This window comes from Lissotriton vulgaris, chromosome 3_1, assembly GCF_964263255.1.
Source record: "Lissotriton vulgaris chromosome 3_1, aLisVul1.2, whole genome shotgun sequence".
NCBI lineage: Eukaryota > Metazoa > Chordata > Amphibia > Caudata > Salamandridae > Lissotriton > Lissotriton vulgaris.
In genome coordinates, this window is record NC_141689.1 from 670,993,165 (window position 1) to 671,010,929 (window position 17,765).

General features: G+C 40.6%; 1 protein-coding gene across 17 annotated transcripts in view; it reads left to right on the plus strand.

Annotated features, from left to right (window-relative positions):
- PPIP5K2 (diphosphoinositol pentakisphosphate kinase 2) overlaps window positions 1–17,765 on the plus strand; it is a 1,400,407-nt gene that overhangs the window by 952,224 nt on the left and 430,418 nt on the right. For all 17 annotated transcript variants that reach the window (XM_086960990.1, XM_086960983.1, XM_086960987.1 and 14 more), the window contains exon 24: window positions 17,318–17,491. In XM_086960990.1, coding sequence (XP_086817116.1) covers window positions 17,318–17,491 — 174 coding nt within the window. The remainder of the gene's footprint in view (window positions 1–17,317; window positions 17,492–17,765) is intronic.

A 17,765-nucleotide genomic window follows, 5' to 3' on the forward strand; every position in this document is an offset into this window, starting at 1 on the left:
TATACTGATATTTTCACAATAAAGGTTTTTAAAACAAAACACGGTAGTAGTATTTACATTGGTAAAGTTTTTACTTTTAGTCACTGTTTTCGAATCAGTAAAAGGTAAGTGAAATAAAGCAGTCCAATTACATGACGGATAAAAGGTATAATATGTAGGAACGCAGTAAAGATAAATGGTCAAGGGCAGTTGTGTTTTTCATTTCTGCAACATAAAGTGATCGATAAGAATCTGATAATCAGGCGTATCGGCGACTAAGACAGCAGGCCGAGTCTCTTTTACTCAACGGCTCCGTCATGGAACGAAGAAACGCCCTTTTTCTCGAAAAAGGAATATATTTTACTTGCAGGACAGTTGTAAATTTTCCGGGAAAGTACATTAGCCTGGAATATTATAACATATATGTTTTAAAAAAAATAATGTTGGAAAACAATAAAAAGCGTAATTTTTAGGTCATATGACCAAGCTTTTCATCATTAAAATAACAAAAGCAAAATGAACCAATGAAAAGTTTTATTAACAAGTCACATGACCTGTTATGCTTACGTTACGCGCTGCGCGCCGCGCCTCGGATCACTTCCGGGTGCGCTAACGCGGCGTGTCATATAACGCATTACGCGACAACGTAGGTCAAGAATATAGTCAAAATGTCTCCACCAACCAGCGTTCGGAACACAACCCCTTTCAGCAGTCCAAAAAGTTCTGTTAAATGACAACAGAGGGGACAGGCAAGAAGAACCATCAGTCAAAGAGGGGAGGGCAAGTTCTTCTCTTCCGGGTCATGTTGGGGCGCTACCGGAACTGATCGAATTGGTAGTCTAAAGTGTTTCTGGATGTTTCAGACTAAAGCTGGCATCAGCATGAGAGCACTACCATCTCGTAGCTCCGTCGTGGCCATTCCACGAGCAATCATGGCAGCCGCTCCCCACCAGAAGCCTGCTGGAGTCGGAGGCCCCCAAGACTTTTGTAGAATCTTCACGCCTGAGGGGACGCTTTCGAGAATGGGACCCAAGCCCTATCAGGGAAGCGTCCGAGTTCAAAGGTGTCCCAGGGCCATTTTAGTGGACCAGGTCCAAAACCGAAGAGCCGGACGCCATTTTGAGAGTCCTGTGGCAGCCGCCTATCGCTGCACCGCAAGAGCGGGAGCAACTCAACTACATGATGAGCGAGACGCTGTAGTCGCAAGAGCGGGCGGTAAACAGCAGAATGGCGGAAGAGGCACAGTGTAGCAAAAGCGGGCGGAATGGCAACTGAAACGGTAAAGGGGCGCCCCACTACAGCGTGTCTTCAGGTCAAACGGATTGTGGGACAAGGTCCAGAATTGAAGAGTCATCAAAAGGCAAAAAGTTCCGCCGGACCCCGGGAGCCGGCCGCTTATGTCGGGGGCGATCTCAGGCTACACCAGTGCTATAAGACTTGGGGAGGGTGTCGGAGCCAAGCGTCTTCTCCGAGTCCATGGCCATCACACCGCCCCTCAGGGGCCTCCGTCAAGCTGTTTAGGAAGGTAACATATCACATTGTTTTCTAATGCAGTCAGGTCCACAAACGACACTCACTTACTTTGAGAATAGTGAAGCTGCAGTAGGTGGAAATAAGCTTCAGACAGTGTTACAAGCACTGCTCAGAACTCTTAACTATGGCACCCAACATCCAGAACTTATGCCATTTGAGAATGGCAGTGACATTGAAGCAACTCAGGGACCAAAACCATTAACGTACTTTCACGTATGAAAAACTTACTTGGGGAGGGGGCAGGAGCGAAGCGCCCCCTCCCAGTCCGCGCCACCACACCGTATGTTGAAAATCTGAAGCCATCGTTCTACAAAGTCAACCAACCTTGGATTGAAAAATCTAGAAAAATGTACAAACTGAAAACCAGTTTTGGTCTGCATTGCATCAGTAGCAACGCTTGCTATCAGAGTGCATGAGTTTCATGCTCGATCGATTGAGCTAGGTTATATTAGAGTCTGAAGAGGTTCATGGTATTATCACATGAATGATATCATCAGTGATGTTATCAGTCATGTCAAATGAGATGTTTTCAGTGATGTCATCAGTGATGTCATTTGAGATGTCATCAGTGATGTCACTAACCATGTCATGAATGATGTAATATGTGACATCATCAGCAGTGGATTGCGGGTGCGCGATATATAGTTAGCGCTTATAACTATATATGGAATTTCAATGGTTTTATGCGAGTAAAATAAGGTTTTGTAAATGCAAATCCCTAACTATATATGGCCTAAAACCAATGGTTTTTTCATTGAATATATATATATATATATATATATATATATATATATATGTGTGTGTGTATGTGTGTGTGTATGTATATGTATGTGTATATACATATATATATATATATATATATATATATATATATATATATATATATATATATATTCATATTCATATTCATATTCTGTCCGGTTGCCCTTAAGGATTCGCCACAGAAACAGGGGTACCTGCACTCCGCGCCACAGAAGAAAAAACATGTAAGCCTTTACACTCTGCCATATGCGTTTCGAGCTGTAAGTAAGCTCTTATTCACTGGCTCAAATTAATGACGGAAACAGGTGAGTATGGAACGACTAATTTATTCAATTTGAAATCCCGCCCCCTAATGGGCGTTTCGTAAGGCATTCTGGATAATATAGTCTGCTGGTATGCCTAATGACTTTGAGCAAGTTCTTTTGTGCAAGTGCGATGTTTCCGCATCGACAGTGCCCATAAGCTTATGAGCACTCCAGAGCCGCAGAGCAAATCCGCGACCAGGCCGGCCGCTATGTATTCTGTCCAAAAGGTTGCCCTTAAGGATTCGCCACACAAACAGGGGTTGCTGCACTCGGCGCCACAGAAGAAAAAACAACAGCATGCCTCCAAGCCTTTAAACTCTGCCATACGCGTTTCGAGCTGTAAGTAAGCTCTTGTTCACTGGCTCAAATGAATGACGGAAACAGGTGAGTATGGAATGACTAATTTATTCACTTTGAAGTCCCGCCCTAATGGGCGTTTCGTTAGGCATTCTGGAAAATATATTCCGCTGATATGCCTAATGACTTTGAGCAAGTTCCTTTGTGCAAGTGCGATGTTTCCGCATACACTGTTCGAAAAATGTAAAACCCGGTTGGGTAAAAGGCCTCGGCTGCACCGCTGAATGCTTCTCCCAATATCCACTGTGGCTCAGGCCCCCTGCTTTCATCGACAGTGCCCATAAGCTTATGAGCACTCCAAAGCCGCAGATACCGCGGCGGCCCAAATCCGCGACCAGTCCGGCAGCTATGTATTCTGTCCACTAGGTTGCCCGTAAGGATTCGCCACACTTGGCGCCACAGAAGAAAAAACATCAGCATTTGGCAGAGTTTAAAGGCTTGGAGGCATGCTGATGTTTTTTCTTCTGTGGCGCCGAGTATTTAATGCACGTAACTCAGTTGACTCGTTCTCGTGAGAAAGCAGGTTCACCTGCGAAACGCGTCGAGAAAAGCCTTTTTGAAATAAAACACACTTTTGCAACTTGGAAGTGGCCCGAACATCTTTTCTTGAACGGAGGAGAGGGTATGGTTGGAGGTGTAGGGATTCGCTATCCCATCCGAGGCCCGCACTGTAAGCGGCAGGGATCCTAAGCGACTTTGTTTGGTATATATATATATATATATATATATATATATATCTCCTCGACTGGCGGTCGCCAGTAGGTAGTTATAGTTAGGATTGTGCCAGAAAATTTCTTGAATTTGCCTCGCTGCGCTCCGCTCCTTCCCTGAAAGTTTGGGGGGGATTCGTCAAGCGGGGGCCGAGATAAAAGGGGGGTCCCAAAACGTGTTTTCCTCATGTTAATTTCCATAGGGCGGTCGAACTCACTTTTAGCCCGAACGGCTGAATGGATTACCACCAAACTTGGCAAAATTGTAGGGACTGGTAGCCCGATGTGCCTTTGCTATGTCTCAAGATATGTGCTCCAGTGGATTTTGAGTAATTTAGGTTAAAAAAAATATATATATATCTATAAGCGCGCCCCGGTACGCTAGTTCGCGAGCGGAAAGCTGATTGGCTCTCGGGTGTCTGTCAACATTCCAAACAGTCCGGAGCAGCCGCCATCTTGTGTCTCGGTAGGATCGAGACACAAGAGGTGGCAAACACAAAGGGGAAATAACCAAAAGGGGGCAGGGTAGACCCCCCCCTGACCTCCTAGGTTTGTTGTGGGGGCCATAAAAGGGCCCCGCGGGGCAAAAACAATTTTTTTTCCCGATTTGCGCGGCGGGAGCGCCCGGTACGCGCCCGATACGCGTACCGGGGAGCGTACCATGGGGAAAAAAGAATGACAGATTTTTTTTAAAATGTAGCATTTTTTTATAAATTGGAGGTAGTTCTAAAAAGAACAGTTTTTTTATTCTTTTTGTTTTATATTTTTTATTGTTTTTTGAACATTTTGTACTTTTTTTGGCTTTTATGAACAATTTTATATTTTTGGGGGAATTTTTATAGGGACAAACAAAAAACAGGGAATTGTAAACGGCTCAACTGGAGCAAAAAAAAAAATCTGGACAAAATTAAGGTTTCTTTGGGCACTTGTGATTGTCACCAGCACGGTTGATGAGTTTAACACTTTGCTCACCATAGCAAATTGTACGCACACAACCTATGCAAACAATTTTGAAATTTCCAAACTGGGTTTGGATGTTTGGGACCATCTCCCTTGTCTCTGGTCCCGATGGAGTGGGTTGGGTACTTTGGGAAGTGCTGGGAGAGGATTGGGGAGGGTTTCTGGTCAGTTCTCTGACCTCTGCCGCACTATAGTTGTTAGGGTGCCGGCGTTGCATGTGGCGAATCATGGTGTTGTTGCCAAAAGAATATTTTTTGGCAGGGTTGCCCCGGGAAAGTACAGTGCCACAGATCAAACAAGCAACCTTTGGCGCATTTACTTTCTTGAGGCCCCTTGGGATTTAAAAAAATTCCCACACAATGTGCTCCTTTGGCTTGTAGGGGGTAGTATCTTCTGACAGGTGACGCCGCCTCTCCTCCTCCTCTTCACCACTGTGGTGTTGTGGTGGTCCTCTTGGTGGTGGTGGTGGTGGCTGAGATGCTCCTGCTGCTGCTGCTACTGTATTCTTAACGAACAAGGGAACTCTCTAGGTATGCAAGGACCTAGGGTATCAACTTAGTAAGAAACAACGGTCCTTGACAAGGAAGAGTTAGCAATTTATAATAATTATAGGCCACAATAAGCACTATAATGAACAGGAAGTCCAGCCGGACTTCAAAATGTATTCAATACTTAAATAAAACAAATAAACCAGAACAACAAATAGGGCAGTGGGACACAGTCCTGTATCCACAGTACTAGACATACAATACAGAGTACATAAAACAAGGGATTTTCAGGCATTCAAAAGGAACGGGAGCAAAAAAAGTAATCTTACAGTCTGATTGCTTCACATATGTGGGAAGCACATGAATCTTTGACACATGATAGTGAACTAGTGCTTAAACCACATATTATGTCGACGGCGTTTCGATCCAGTTATAAATAATGGATCATCATCAGGACATTCAGTGCCTGCCTGAGTTTAAAAGCCTGAGAAGCCGCCAATATAAATCCTGGCTGGGATAACTGGGAACCGCGATGGCTTGCGGAGTACCGCTGGTGTCGCTTTAGTCGTGAGTATATCTCCCGAGATTGGGGGACGTCAGAGGAGCTGGGGCAATGGGAAACCTATTAGGATGTCAATGTAGGCTTGTACAAGGAGCACGATGGCCCGTTGGAACCCTCCTTAGGTTCACAGTGGAACCGGAGAGCAAGTCTTCTCGGTGCCGGATCGCGCCGTAGAACAACTGCTACTGTAGCCATTTATCAGTACAAATAGGTACTAATAGGTCTGGAAACAGGTCTTCCTCAGTCAAATGACAAAGTGAGAATGAGGAAAAAAGGTGGGGGCTTTCATCATTAGGAAAAAAAAACTGTCCTGAACCAATGAAAAGTGTTATTTTCAGGTCACATGAACAGGGCTTTCATCATTTGGAAACCAAAACTGTCCTGAACCAATAAAAAGTGTTATTTTTAGGTCGCATGACCCGACGCGCTTACGCTATGCGCCCGGGGCGCGCCCCGTGGCGCTTACGTTGCGCGATCGCATGCGCTTGGGTGCTTCCGGGTGCACTTACGCCGTGCGTATCACACGGACGCGGCTACGCGATACGTCACGATGATGTTTTCGTTCGCGGAAATAGCGCTAACGGGACGCGCACCGGGGCTCGCCACAAGATTGCGCTTACCAGTGCGCTCACCGGTACGCGCACCGGGAGCGCTCAAGGACAAAAAAAAAAATATACATATAAAAAATAGTATTACCTAAATATGCAATCTAGGATTCATTATAAAAAATATTATATTTGATAGCAATAGAAATTTGCTATTAAAAAAACTTTGAAATTCACTGAAAAAAACATAGGTTTGAGGCTCTATATATAGTTAGGAATTAGCATTTTCAAAACCTATGAAATTCACTGAAAAAAACATAGGTTTCACACCAGTTATAGTTAGAAATTAGCATTTAAAAAAACCTATTAAATTCACTGAAAAAACCATAGGTTTCACACCAGTTATAGTTAGCTGGAACTTTTACTGACATAAAACCATTGAAATTCCCACGTTATAGTTAGTTGGACTAACTATAACTTTCGCGCCTGCAATGCACTACTGATGACGTCACATATTACATCACTCATGACATGGTCAGTTACATCACTCATACATCACAGCAAAAATAGGCTCCAGTAAAAGGTGAAAAATCTGGGATGACCATGCATTAAAGGTGTATTTACAACAGTCCCTAAAAACATTGGACCCATGATCACAGGGAGGATATCAAAATAATGCCATAGTCTGGAGCAGATTAGGGTTTTTTTACCAAAGGGACAGGCACTGACAATTGCAGTTTTTTTCCAGAACTCTACGGAACTGTGTGTTGCTCCTAGGCTCTGTGTAAGTTACCAGAGACTAAGTCTTCGTCTTCATAATCGATACAGACTCACAAATATTTACACTTAGTTTGTGCCTATCGCAGTGATCCAAAATTGACAACAGCTGTTGTGGTTTCCTCCCGCCGTGGGAAAAAGGACAAGTTTCCCTACCTAATATACAATACAGAAACATAACTAAAAATACTAATCCTGTCCATAATTGGGTGCAGATCAACTAACCGGTTCCCTACATACAAAAGCACGTCATCTTCATATAGAGAGTTCATATGCCTTGTAGGATGCTGGAATATTCCTTTCGGAGGTTGAGTGAAATATTTTTTTTACCTTGAATAACATTGTAGCAGTTAAGTATTAGAAAAAACGAATGCCCAGACAGAAAATAACCTAGCCAAAGAGACTTCAAAGAAATGAAATATCCAGAGACTATTCACTCCTAGAACACAACTCTGGAAGGCCGTGAGTCAACAGTGCTAGTGCTGTGGTAACATTGTAGGAGGTGAAATTTGTATTGGTACAGAGCTTTATTGGGCTAAATGTAGACACTAGAAGCACTGTTCCAAATAAATTGACAAGCTGCCAATCTCCCAAGACACTCTGATGGATACGTGAGAACACAGAATCTGATTTAAATGCTATCAAAGTTGCAGTTTTGTGTCTGTCGATCCTCGATCAAGTCAGAAAGACCAGACTATGATGTGGTGAGAGTAACTATGCAAAATAAGGAAGTTCATTTACTATCATTCAGTAAATAAAGGTTTGACTCCAAATAAAGGTTAGACAGTTTACTGATAATCTAATAATGTAGGTTTGTTAACACATTTAATTGGAGTGAGTCCAGTATTTCACAGCTATTTTTTTTAATTATGCAGGCCTAGTATTTCACTAGTGAAATGCAAACATCCTTAATCCAAGTATTCAAGAAAAAAATCAGCTGATCAAAGAGCTATTTTCATTATTTTGAAAACTAACTGGCCGATAAGCTGTATGTAAATGGTTGTGTAATTGTTCAGTTACGTAGGGGCTTGTTCTGTCCTTCTGCCTAATGTTAAACAAGAAAGGTTCAACAAGTGAGGTTGATACCAACCACAATAATGATTTAAAATGTTAATGTAGGAAGTGATATCAGATACAGGTATGAATTCATATCAGCCTCATTCTTATGTTCTATTAATGATTCTAGCGGAGCTTTCCCACATTTGTAATCCTAAACTTCATTGGTGCTTATTTCCTATCTTTTTACTGTAAAGTGTATTTTGATGGGTCCAAGCATTCCACTACCAATCTGCCATGATTATTTAAACTAGAGAACCTGTGCTGATACTTTGAAGGCATTAAGGAAATATAAATAAAGACAAAAGATATTATGGTGGGGAAAAAATAAAACGTTCGTTTTTACAGAATAAATTTAACAAATGTCCTGTGAATAAACACATACAAGAACAATTGGGCTAGAAAAAAACAAGAATGTAAATACTTTAGGAAAATATTGCAGAGTGGTTTGATTCTAGCACAACAAAGTATGCAGCCGAATAGAGGATCTGGAGAATAGCAAAACTGTCTTCTTAAGTGATTGGTTTATGGGGTTTAATGAACTAGGTGATGTTTTCTTTTGAAATCTAATCACATGTTGGGAGTTATTTTTAGATCTGGCTCTAGCCAGTCCCTTTTGATTTTTCCAAAATATAAAAATACATATTGGGCTTTCAGCCACATCTCTTCATCTGTTGGTCCTTTGTTGTGTCATTCACATTGTTATTCTGCCAACTATAGCATATAGCATGTGGCAGTGGGTCAGCCTACTAAAGCCACTGATTAACTCCACTTTTTTTATGTTTGAAAGCTTTATTGAAGAACAATAATGATAAACAACAATAAGACATCAGCAAAAAGAGATACATTGTAAAAACATAGTCTAAAGTAATATCGTTGCTAATGTCATAACTGAGAAATAAAAGCATTTGATAGGATTTTAAGGGTATAGGGAAGGGGAAGGGATGAAAGAGTAATGCTATGACAGAGTAATATTATAAAGAAGAACGGCAAATAAATAAATGATACAATCGACAATACAAAATATACATTATATAAACATGTAGCAATATATCAAAACTGAAAAAAATATCAAATGAACCAGAAGGGGAGAGCATAAGTCCTTCAAGGGGGTTTAACATTTTCTGAATTGATATGAGTAGATTTCTGTTGAACTAGTTGGTCTAGGTATGTGGTAAGAGGCAACCAGTAAAGGTCAACATTACGTCTTGGTTTACAAGAAGAGGCAAAGGCGACATCAAGCCTGTGAAAATGACATAAGGAGTTCCACCAATTTTTAATTGAAATGTTTGTAGTGATTTCCAATTGGAAGAGATGTGTTGGAATGCAAGTGCAAGCATGAGATCGCAAAGACCATGTGAGTGTGGAGGAAGATCTAAAGAGTCCGAAAGGCTGCCTAGAAGAAGAAGAGGGACAGAAAATGGGATAGAAAGAGTGAAAATGCCAGAAAGATAAGACCAGACTCTTTTCGAAAAAGCAGATACTGGAGGGCAGAGGAAGAACAGATGTGGAAGATCAGCATTTGGAGAATTACAAGTCCAGCAGTTAGAATCAGAAAAGGATGTAAAACGAGATTAGGAAAGAGGAGAAAGATAAAGTCTATGTAATAGAAAAATAAAGATTGAGTGAGAGAAGCAGAACGAGAAACTTTCAAAGATCTGGACCAGAGTTAGTCCCACAGAGCAACAGGCCAGGTACAATCCAAAACCATTTCCCAAGAAAGCTCCTCTTTAGGTTTGGCACAATCTGGATTAGGAGAGGAAAAGAATTTATAAATAAGAGATGCTTTAGGAAGGGTAGGGAGGACAACAAGAAGAGGAGATTGAGGGGTTGGCGAAGTCAGGGAAGGAAGAGAATAATAACGGTCAAGAATTGCTTCCATAAGAATAGTAACTGTATGTAGAAAAGAGTTAGGACAGTGGAACAGAAGTTGAAATTGGGGAAAAGAGCGAGATGAAACACCATCAAAGAGATGATTGGCCCACATGATACCTCTTAGTCTCCAAGACGACCAACAAATGGTCCTGTTGTTTAAAAGAATAAGCGAAATGTACCATATGGGTGTATGCAGAAACAATTCCCGCAAAATGTCAGACGGAAAGATCAAAGATTTTAAAAGAGAAGAGGTATATTTAAACAAAGGAAGGGAAGTATACGGAGTTTTGGTAGAGAACCGTAATACCTCTTCAAATGAAAAGGGTAATAATAAAGTTTGTTTGATTAGAGCCAAAGAGGAGAAAAGATTCTAATGAAAGCCATTGGGATGCTTGACGTAGAGAGAAGGATTTATGGTAAAGAGGAAAATCTGGAAAGTTGACGCCACCATTCGGTTTAGATTTGCGAAGAGCTGCAAGAGAAATTCTAGATTTTGTATTTTTCCAAAGAAATTTTGAGAGAGAGGAATCAATGTGTTTGAAATAAAGGACAGGCATATGGACAGGTAACATGGAAAAGATAAAAATAAGAATAGGGGCAATCATCATCTCAATAGAATCAAGTCAACCCAAACAGGAGAGAAAAAGGGGGTTCCTGGAGGAGAACAAGTGAATAATTTGAGACAAGACTGTGGACATATTTAATTTGATAGAAGAGGAAATAGAATTAGAAAACCAAATACCAAGATATTTGATCTTTGTGCTATTCCAAAGAAAGCCAGTCAAAGAGAAAAGATGGGGAAAACCTGTTTTGGTCAAAGGGAGAATTTCTGTCTTATCAGAGATAATCCTATAACCTGAAACAAGGGAAAATGCTTTAAATTCAGATATTAAAGGGGCAAATAGACAATTCTGGGTTAGAGATGCACAAAAGGATATCATCCGCATATGGAGAAAGTTTTAATTGATGCTCACCATAGGGAAAGCCAAAGATGGATTTATTGTTACGGATGGAGGACAAACGGCTCAAGAGCTAAGACAAAGAGAAGAGGGCAGCCTTGACGTAGACGTGGAGAAGTGTGGCTCAGGGGTTAGAGGCGGCAGACCCGGAAGCTGAGATCGGCCCTGGACCAGGGTTCAATTCCCCGCCTCGGCGGGTCTTGGGCTCAAAAATTCCACGGACTCGATAATTCTTGCTCCGGTGCCTTCTCGACTCACGGGTTCACACTCTGCGACTCTGGGCAATAGCTTGCTTAATCTCCACAACGGCCCCTCGCGGCGGGATGCCTGGCTTTCACCTTGTGGATACCCTGCCGGGGTTATCTCACAGGGGAATACCAGGACGGGTTCCCTAAGCAAGCGCCGGGAAACCCTTTGTGGGTAGCTGTGCGCTATATAAGCTCAAATACATTTACATTTACATTTACATTTACGTACTCCTCTTTCAAGGGTGAAGGATGAGGAAAGTTGACCATTCACCAGAACTGAAGCTGTGGGCGCAGAATTTAATAAATAAGAGAGATAAATTTGGGACCAAAGCCATGCCACCGTAATGTAGTAAACAAAAAGGACCAATCAACTTGATCAAAGGCCTTTTCGGCATCCACAGAAATAGCAGCCAGAGGAACTGAGAGAGATGATGCCTTATTCAAGACATTAAGAAAGAGCCGAGAATTATCGGAGGTGAGTCTACCCTTAAAAAAACACACTGTTCCTTAACAATAAGATGAGGCATAAAAAGATCTAAACGTAAAGCAAGTATTTTATCGAATAATTTATAATCTACATTAACTAATGAGATTGGATGGTAATTTTTTGAAAGGATCCTTCTGCTTTGCCAGAGGAATAAAATGATTGAAAAAGCGACAAAGGTTTGGGTAATAAGAGATCAGAGAAATGCAGGTAAAATTCAACAGGAAAACCATCAGGGCCAGGCGTTTTACCTTTAGTAAGGGAAGATAAAGCTGTAGAAAATTCATGTAATGAGATCAAGTTCAAGATCTTGAAAATTGAGATGGGAAGTAGAGGGTCTGGACAGATTCTCTAAGTAAGTAAGTAAGATTGAATACGAGAGGACGTAGGAGCGGAATAGAGTATATAGCTGTTGATAAAACAGTTGAAACAGTTGAAACTGATCAAGTACATCTTTATACTTATGAAGAAGGGTATCGTCAGAAGAATAAATGGACTCGATTAAAGTGCGTTCTTTACGAGACTTAAGATAGTTAGCCAAGAGTTTACCAGATTTGTTTACCAGATTTGTTGCTACCACCATAATAACATGCACTACTTCGAAGAAGAATTGAAGATGCATTATCGGTGGTGAGATTATTGAAATCAATTTTTGCTCGTAAAAGTTCTGGTGAAGTGTAAAATTGATGTTCCAATGTTTTATATATATGCTAGGGGAAATTTTATGTTTCTGAAGAAATTGCTTCTTTTTCCTAGAGACAAAATTGATAATGAAACTTCTTGCAGTAGCTTTAAAGGATTCCCAGAAGATGTAGGGAGGAGTGGTAGGATCAGAATTAGGTTGAAAGAAATCATTAGTGAAAGAGCAAAAAGAGGAAGAGAAGTTAGGGTCAGAGAGGAGTGCGCAATTAAAACGCCAGCGAGATGGTTTGGGATCGGGTGAAAGTAAGTCAAGATCCGTTACAATGGGGGCATGGTCTGAAATAACAATAGGTTCGATAGAGGAAGACAGTAAGTTTTGAGATAAGGATTGAGAAAGAAAAATATAGTCTAGTCGAGAGAAAGATGCATGAGGAGGAGAGAAAAAGGAATAGTCCAAAGTGTCTGGATGTAAAAGTCTCCAAAAACATACCTGTGAGGAACATACAAGAGGGAAATGGGGCAATGGCGACACTCAACAAGACGAACCGCTTGAAGGACATAGACAATCTAGAGTAAGGAGCCACATAGGTGAAGGGAACAAACAAACACATCACAAACCTGTCTAAGGATATATAAAAGAAAGATAAATGACAATAGCTAAGTAACGTTAGGGATAAACAGTACAATACATACAATAACAAACCTACATAATAACATATCAAGAAATTCCTAAAGTAAACATGACAGTAGAGCAACAGAAAAATGCATCAGAAAAACAGTAGTTGAACAATCAGCATATGGAAATCCTAAAACCACTTAGCCACTAGGGGAAGAAGAAGTGTCCATACTACCATTGAATTGAATATGAATAAAGTTCTTAAGTTCACCAGGGTCTTGAAAAGTCCATGTCTGATTTTGATGAGTGACCTTGAAAATGCATGGATGAAACAAGCCATATCTAGCACCCAGAGAACGCAGACGTGCACGAAGGTTGAGAAACTCCTTTCTTCTTGAGGCAGTGGCGTTGGAGACATCATGAGAAAGGAACACTCTCTGGCCCAACCAAGAAATCTGAATCTTGAACCTAGCTGCAGAGAGAACTGAGAGAAGATCCGTGAACTTCAAGAAAAGAATAATGACTCCTCGTGGTTTTGTTAAAGCGGATGAACGTGGACCAAGCCTGTGGGCCCTTTGGATACTTAACGAGGTAGTGGGTGGCATGTCCAACAGCTTCAGAAGAAAAGAGGTGAAGAATTTCACAGGATCACCACCCTCCAAGGATTCAGGCAAACCATAAACGCGAAGATTGTTCCTTCTATTTCTGTTTTCTAAATCTTCGGTATGTTGCTGGAGAGCTAGGACTGATTTCTCCAGAAAGGAAATGCGTTGAGAGTTAGACTGTACGTCCGAAACCTGTTGTTCCACAGCTGTAGTTCTAGTATCCGTAGAAGAGTATTGTGCAAGGGTTTTTTTAGAAAATTAGGACTCCGGGGGCGCGCTGCCTGAGTTTAAACGTTACAGTGTGTACAAGGAACATAAGGTATCGTTGTGTAGTGCGTGAAGAGCAGACGGCAAACACCCTTAACCGTCCAAACAAGTCAAAAGACAATGCACATCAACAAAACTAGGCTCTCGCAACTACATGTATGTTAACAAAACGAGGTACAATGACCAAAAGGGCAAAAGATGCGCAGAAGCAGGTTCTTTGGTGTATATCTTCTTGTCACAGCAAGATGTTTATTTTCTCCAGACTTGAGAATAGTAACATTCGCCGACACGTGTTTCGTCGTGTACGGTTGAGTCAACACGACTCCTCAGGGCTTCAACTCCAAATCCAATGTATGGTTGGAGTAAGTCTGGGTCTTGTAAGCACTGTTCTGGCACTAAGTGTATTGTATGACTCTGTTATAGTCGAAACTGTTAAGAGAATGATCAGTAGGAATATCCAGGTTAGTCTCTCGTCTGTTTGTAGCTCAATTCCCACTGGTGGTGATGAATTAAGAGTATGGCGCTGGGTCTCGCTTTGGTATACACCAAAGAACCTGCTTCTGCGCATCTTTTGCCCTTTTGGTCATTGTACCTCGTTTTGTTAACATACATGTAGTTGCGAGAGCCTAGTTTTGTTGACTAGTATCCATAGAAGACCATTTATCCTTCAGAAACTGTATTTCTCTATTAGTCTCCTCAACAAAGGGCCGTAGAGTGCGAATCTCCTCCAAAATTAGTTCCATAGAGATAGGAGAGGATGGCTTGTCAGGAGAAGGAGGGTCTTGCTTCAGACGCTTGGTCGATGTAACAGGAGGAGAAGACTTGGTTGATGTGGACTGCGTAGATGAAGAGCGATTGGATGTAACACCAGCCATTTGAACGGTAGTAGAAATAGGTGAAGTTGAGGAGGCTTGAACACACTTAGAAGGTACAAAGAAAAATTTTGGCTTGCGTAGTTTGCCCATAAAAAGAGTCACTAGCAATTGAAATGCAAACAGGAGTTATGACAAAGTAACAAAGGAAGACCAAGAAATGTTACGTATATCTTAGAAGTGCAAGAAGTCTGTGAGAAAAAGCTATTTGGCATTTTAATATGAGAAGAATGCAAAGTTCCAGGTAGCCATGAGAAAATGCCAGCCTCCAGCACACCAGGTCATAGAGAATGAAACTGTAGCAAAACCATTCCTATGTGGCAGTCACAAAGAAACAGACATGATAAAACACCAATAAAGAATGAAGACTGTGGCAAAGATAGTGAAGCAGCAAATGCTGTGACTGAAAAACAAATTAAATCCACTATGACCATAGAGGAGCCATCATCCAAGATGAGATGTCTGGAAGGGAGACTAAGATCCATGAGGAGAGGCATCCAAAGAGAATAAAAGCGGGCGTTGCTGGATCATAAATGCACTGGTGCCAATGAATAGTAAGATGCTGCACAATGAAGAAGAAAAAACAAGCAGCTCATCTGATGATTCACATGTGCGGGGTTGCGTGAGTCATAAACCTTTATATAAAATATCATTAGTCCGCAAACAGTGGAGGTGTTAGGAGACCCGTAATTGTAGCATACTATGCAGGAACAACCATATGAAATTATCACACAGAAGAGATGGGATGTATCTGCTGAGGCGTTCCCATTTATGTAGTTAACAGAAAAGCCAAAATTGCCAAAAACAAAATGCTCGAGGAGTTACATAGCTCCATGAAGAGAGGAGCGCATGCAAACAAAATGGCGGCCGCCGCACTGACACAGATGCGGTGATGCCGATGAAGTAGTTTCGTACGGCGGACGAAAAGAAGCGTCTCACCCGATGGTGTCCATGCTCCGATGCTCAGAAGTCACAAAATCTTCAGGGGAAATGTCCTGGAAATGAGGTTAAGCTGCCGCGTAAAAGTCCAGTGCGGCGGAAAGGCACCCTCAAGCGGCCATCTTGCGTGGCGCCGTAGCCCGATTAACTTCATTTTGTGTGACTGCAGTTTACTCTCTAACAAGTAGTATATCTTCATACAAGCTAATTCCCTTCAGTGCCAGTGTTTTACTTTATAATTACTTTAGTGTTGCCTTTGTGTTTAGAGCAAAAAGTTGATAGCAGGACGGTTCTGATGCACATCCCATCTATTTCAGAACCGGTCTCATGCTGTTGTACATTCCTTTATGGAGTGTTTTAATGTTCTGTCTGTTGCTTTTTCACAGCATACCAGATTGTGTCCCTTTGAAACTGTTCTGTATTAAGTTATCCTTTTATTGTTTTTTTCTCTCTTTCTTTCTTTCCTAATATCTATCCTTTTTCTTCCCTTTTTTCATTCTTTCCTCTTTCTTTTTCTTTTTTTCTTTCTTCCTTCTTCTTTCCTTCTTTCTTGCAGTCTTACATTCTTGCCTACTTTTATTCCTTTTTGACTTTCTTTCTTTTTGTCCTTTTTCTTTCTTTTTTTTCATTATTCTTTCTTTACTCATTTCCTTCCTTTGGTTCTCTAACCTTTCATTCTTTCCTTGTTTTCTTCTTTCGTTCTCTTTTGTTATTTGCCTTTTTTATGTTTTTCTTTCTTTATTCCTCCTTCCTTCTCTCTTGTTTTTTTCATTCCTTCTCTTTCCTTCCTTCTTTATTTCTTTCTTTTTCTTTCCTTAGCTTTATTTTTTCTTTATTTATTTCTTTAGCTTTCCTTTGTTTCTTTTTTCTTTCTTTTTTTCATCCTTTATTTCTTTTGTTCTTTTGTCTTTTCTTTCATCCCTTCAGTGCTAGGGAATACTATGGCAATGTATGTTTTTAGAACAAAAGCCATTACTTTCATTTTAAGAATTTTGAAATTCTTTCTTTCGCTTTATTTATTTTTATCGTCTTTCTTGTTCTTTCTTCCCTTTCTTTTTCCTGCCTTCTTTCTTGTTCTTTCTTTTCTTCTTTCGTTATTTTCTCTTTCCTTCTCTTTCTTGCCTTCTTTCACTTAAGTCTTACTTTTCTTTTGTTCCTTGTTCCCTTCTCTCGCCTTTTTTCTTTCCTTTCCTTTTCTTTCTTTCACTTTGTTAGCTTTCCTTCTTTTTCTGTATTGTGTTTTCTTTGTTTATATTTCTTTTACCGTTCTTTCTACTGTCTCTTTCCTGATTGGCATTTTAAGTAATTCCCTTCAGTGCAAGAAATACTATGGTAATGCATGTCTGGCAGCCACAACCATATCTACTGGCCTTGCCAATGCTTATTTAACTTATTAATATGTTTTTCTACTACTTTTGTCTACAGTAAAGTAAAGAAAGTGTAGCACAGAATGAGTTTCCATGCTTGTAAAGCAATTGTTTGAAAATATTTTTGTCAAAGTTTTTGATTATATTTACTTGCAAATCATTCAAGTTTGGAATATTTCTGTCTGATCAATGCTGAATGGATGTGATAGATGATCACCTCTTGTGGAAGTTAAATTATTAGAATTTGCACTGGCAAATTATCAAAGATACCTAGATGACTTCAATATGTTGCTGTACTGTCTTAATCATTTCATCTTTGTTTGAACTGACCAATAGCTCGCTGTGGGTAGATGCATACGCATGAGTGCTGAAATTAGTGGTAAATAATTTCTCTTTTCACTGTATGTAGAATGAAGGTGCAAAGAAAACCTCTCATGGTAATGATAGTGACGAGGACTCAAGTGTTTCCAGAAGGGATGAACCTGACCGGGCCGTTTTGATGTTCAAGCCATTGGTGTCAGATCCAATTTACATACATAGAAAGTCTCCTCTTCCACGATCCAAAAAAATTGGTTCGGTTGAGGTAAGTGTTAAATTCATGACAGATAAAAAAAATAAAATTATGCTTTGGATATACATCAGTGTATTCTTGTTAAATCAGCTGTGTCCATATTTACAAGTGAAATTTAAATGGCATTTAGTATAATAGGTTGTCTTTTCTCTTTTGCATATGAGAAGACACCAGTTGACCGGTCCAAACTGACCTTCTATTTGAATAAAGAATTGGAAAGTACCACATATACCAAACTCCTAGTCAACATCTTTGTAACACATTACAACTCTAAAAAGTTAACAAT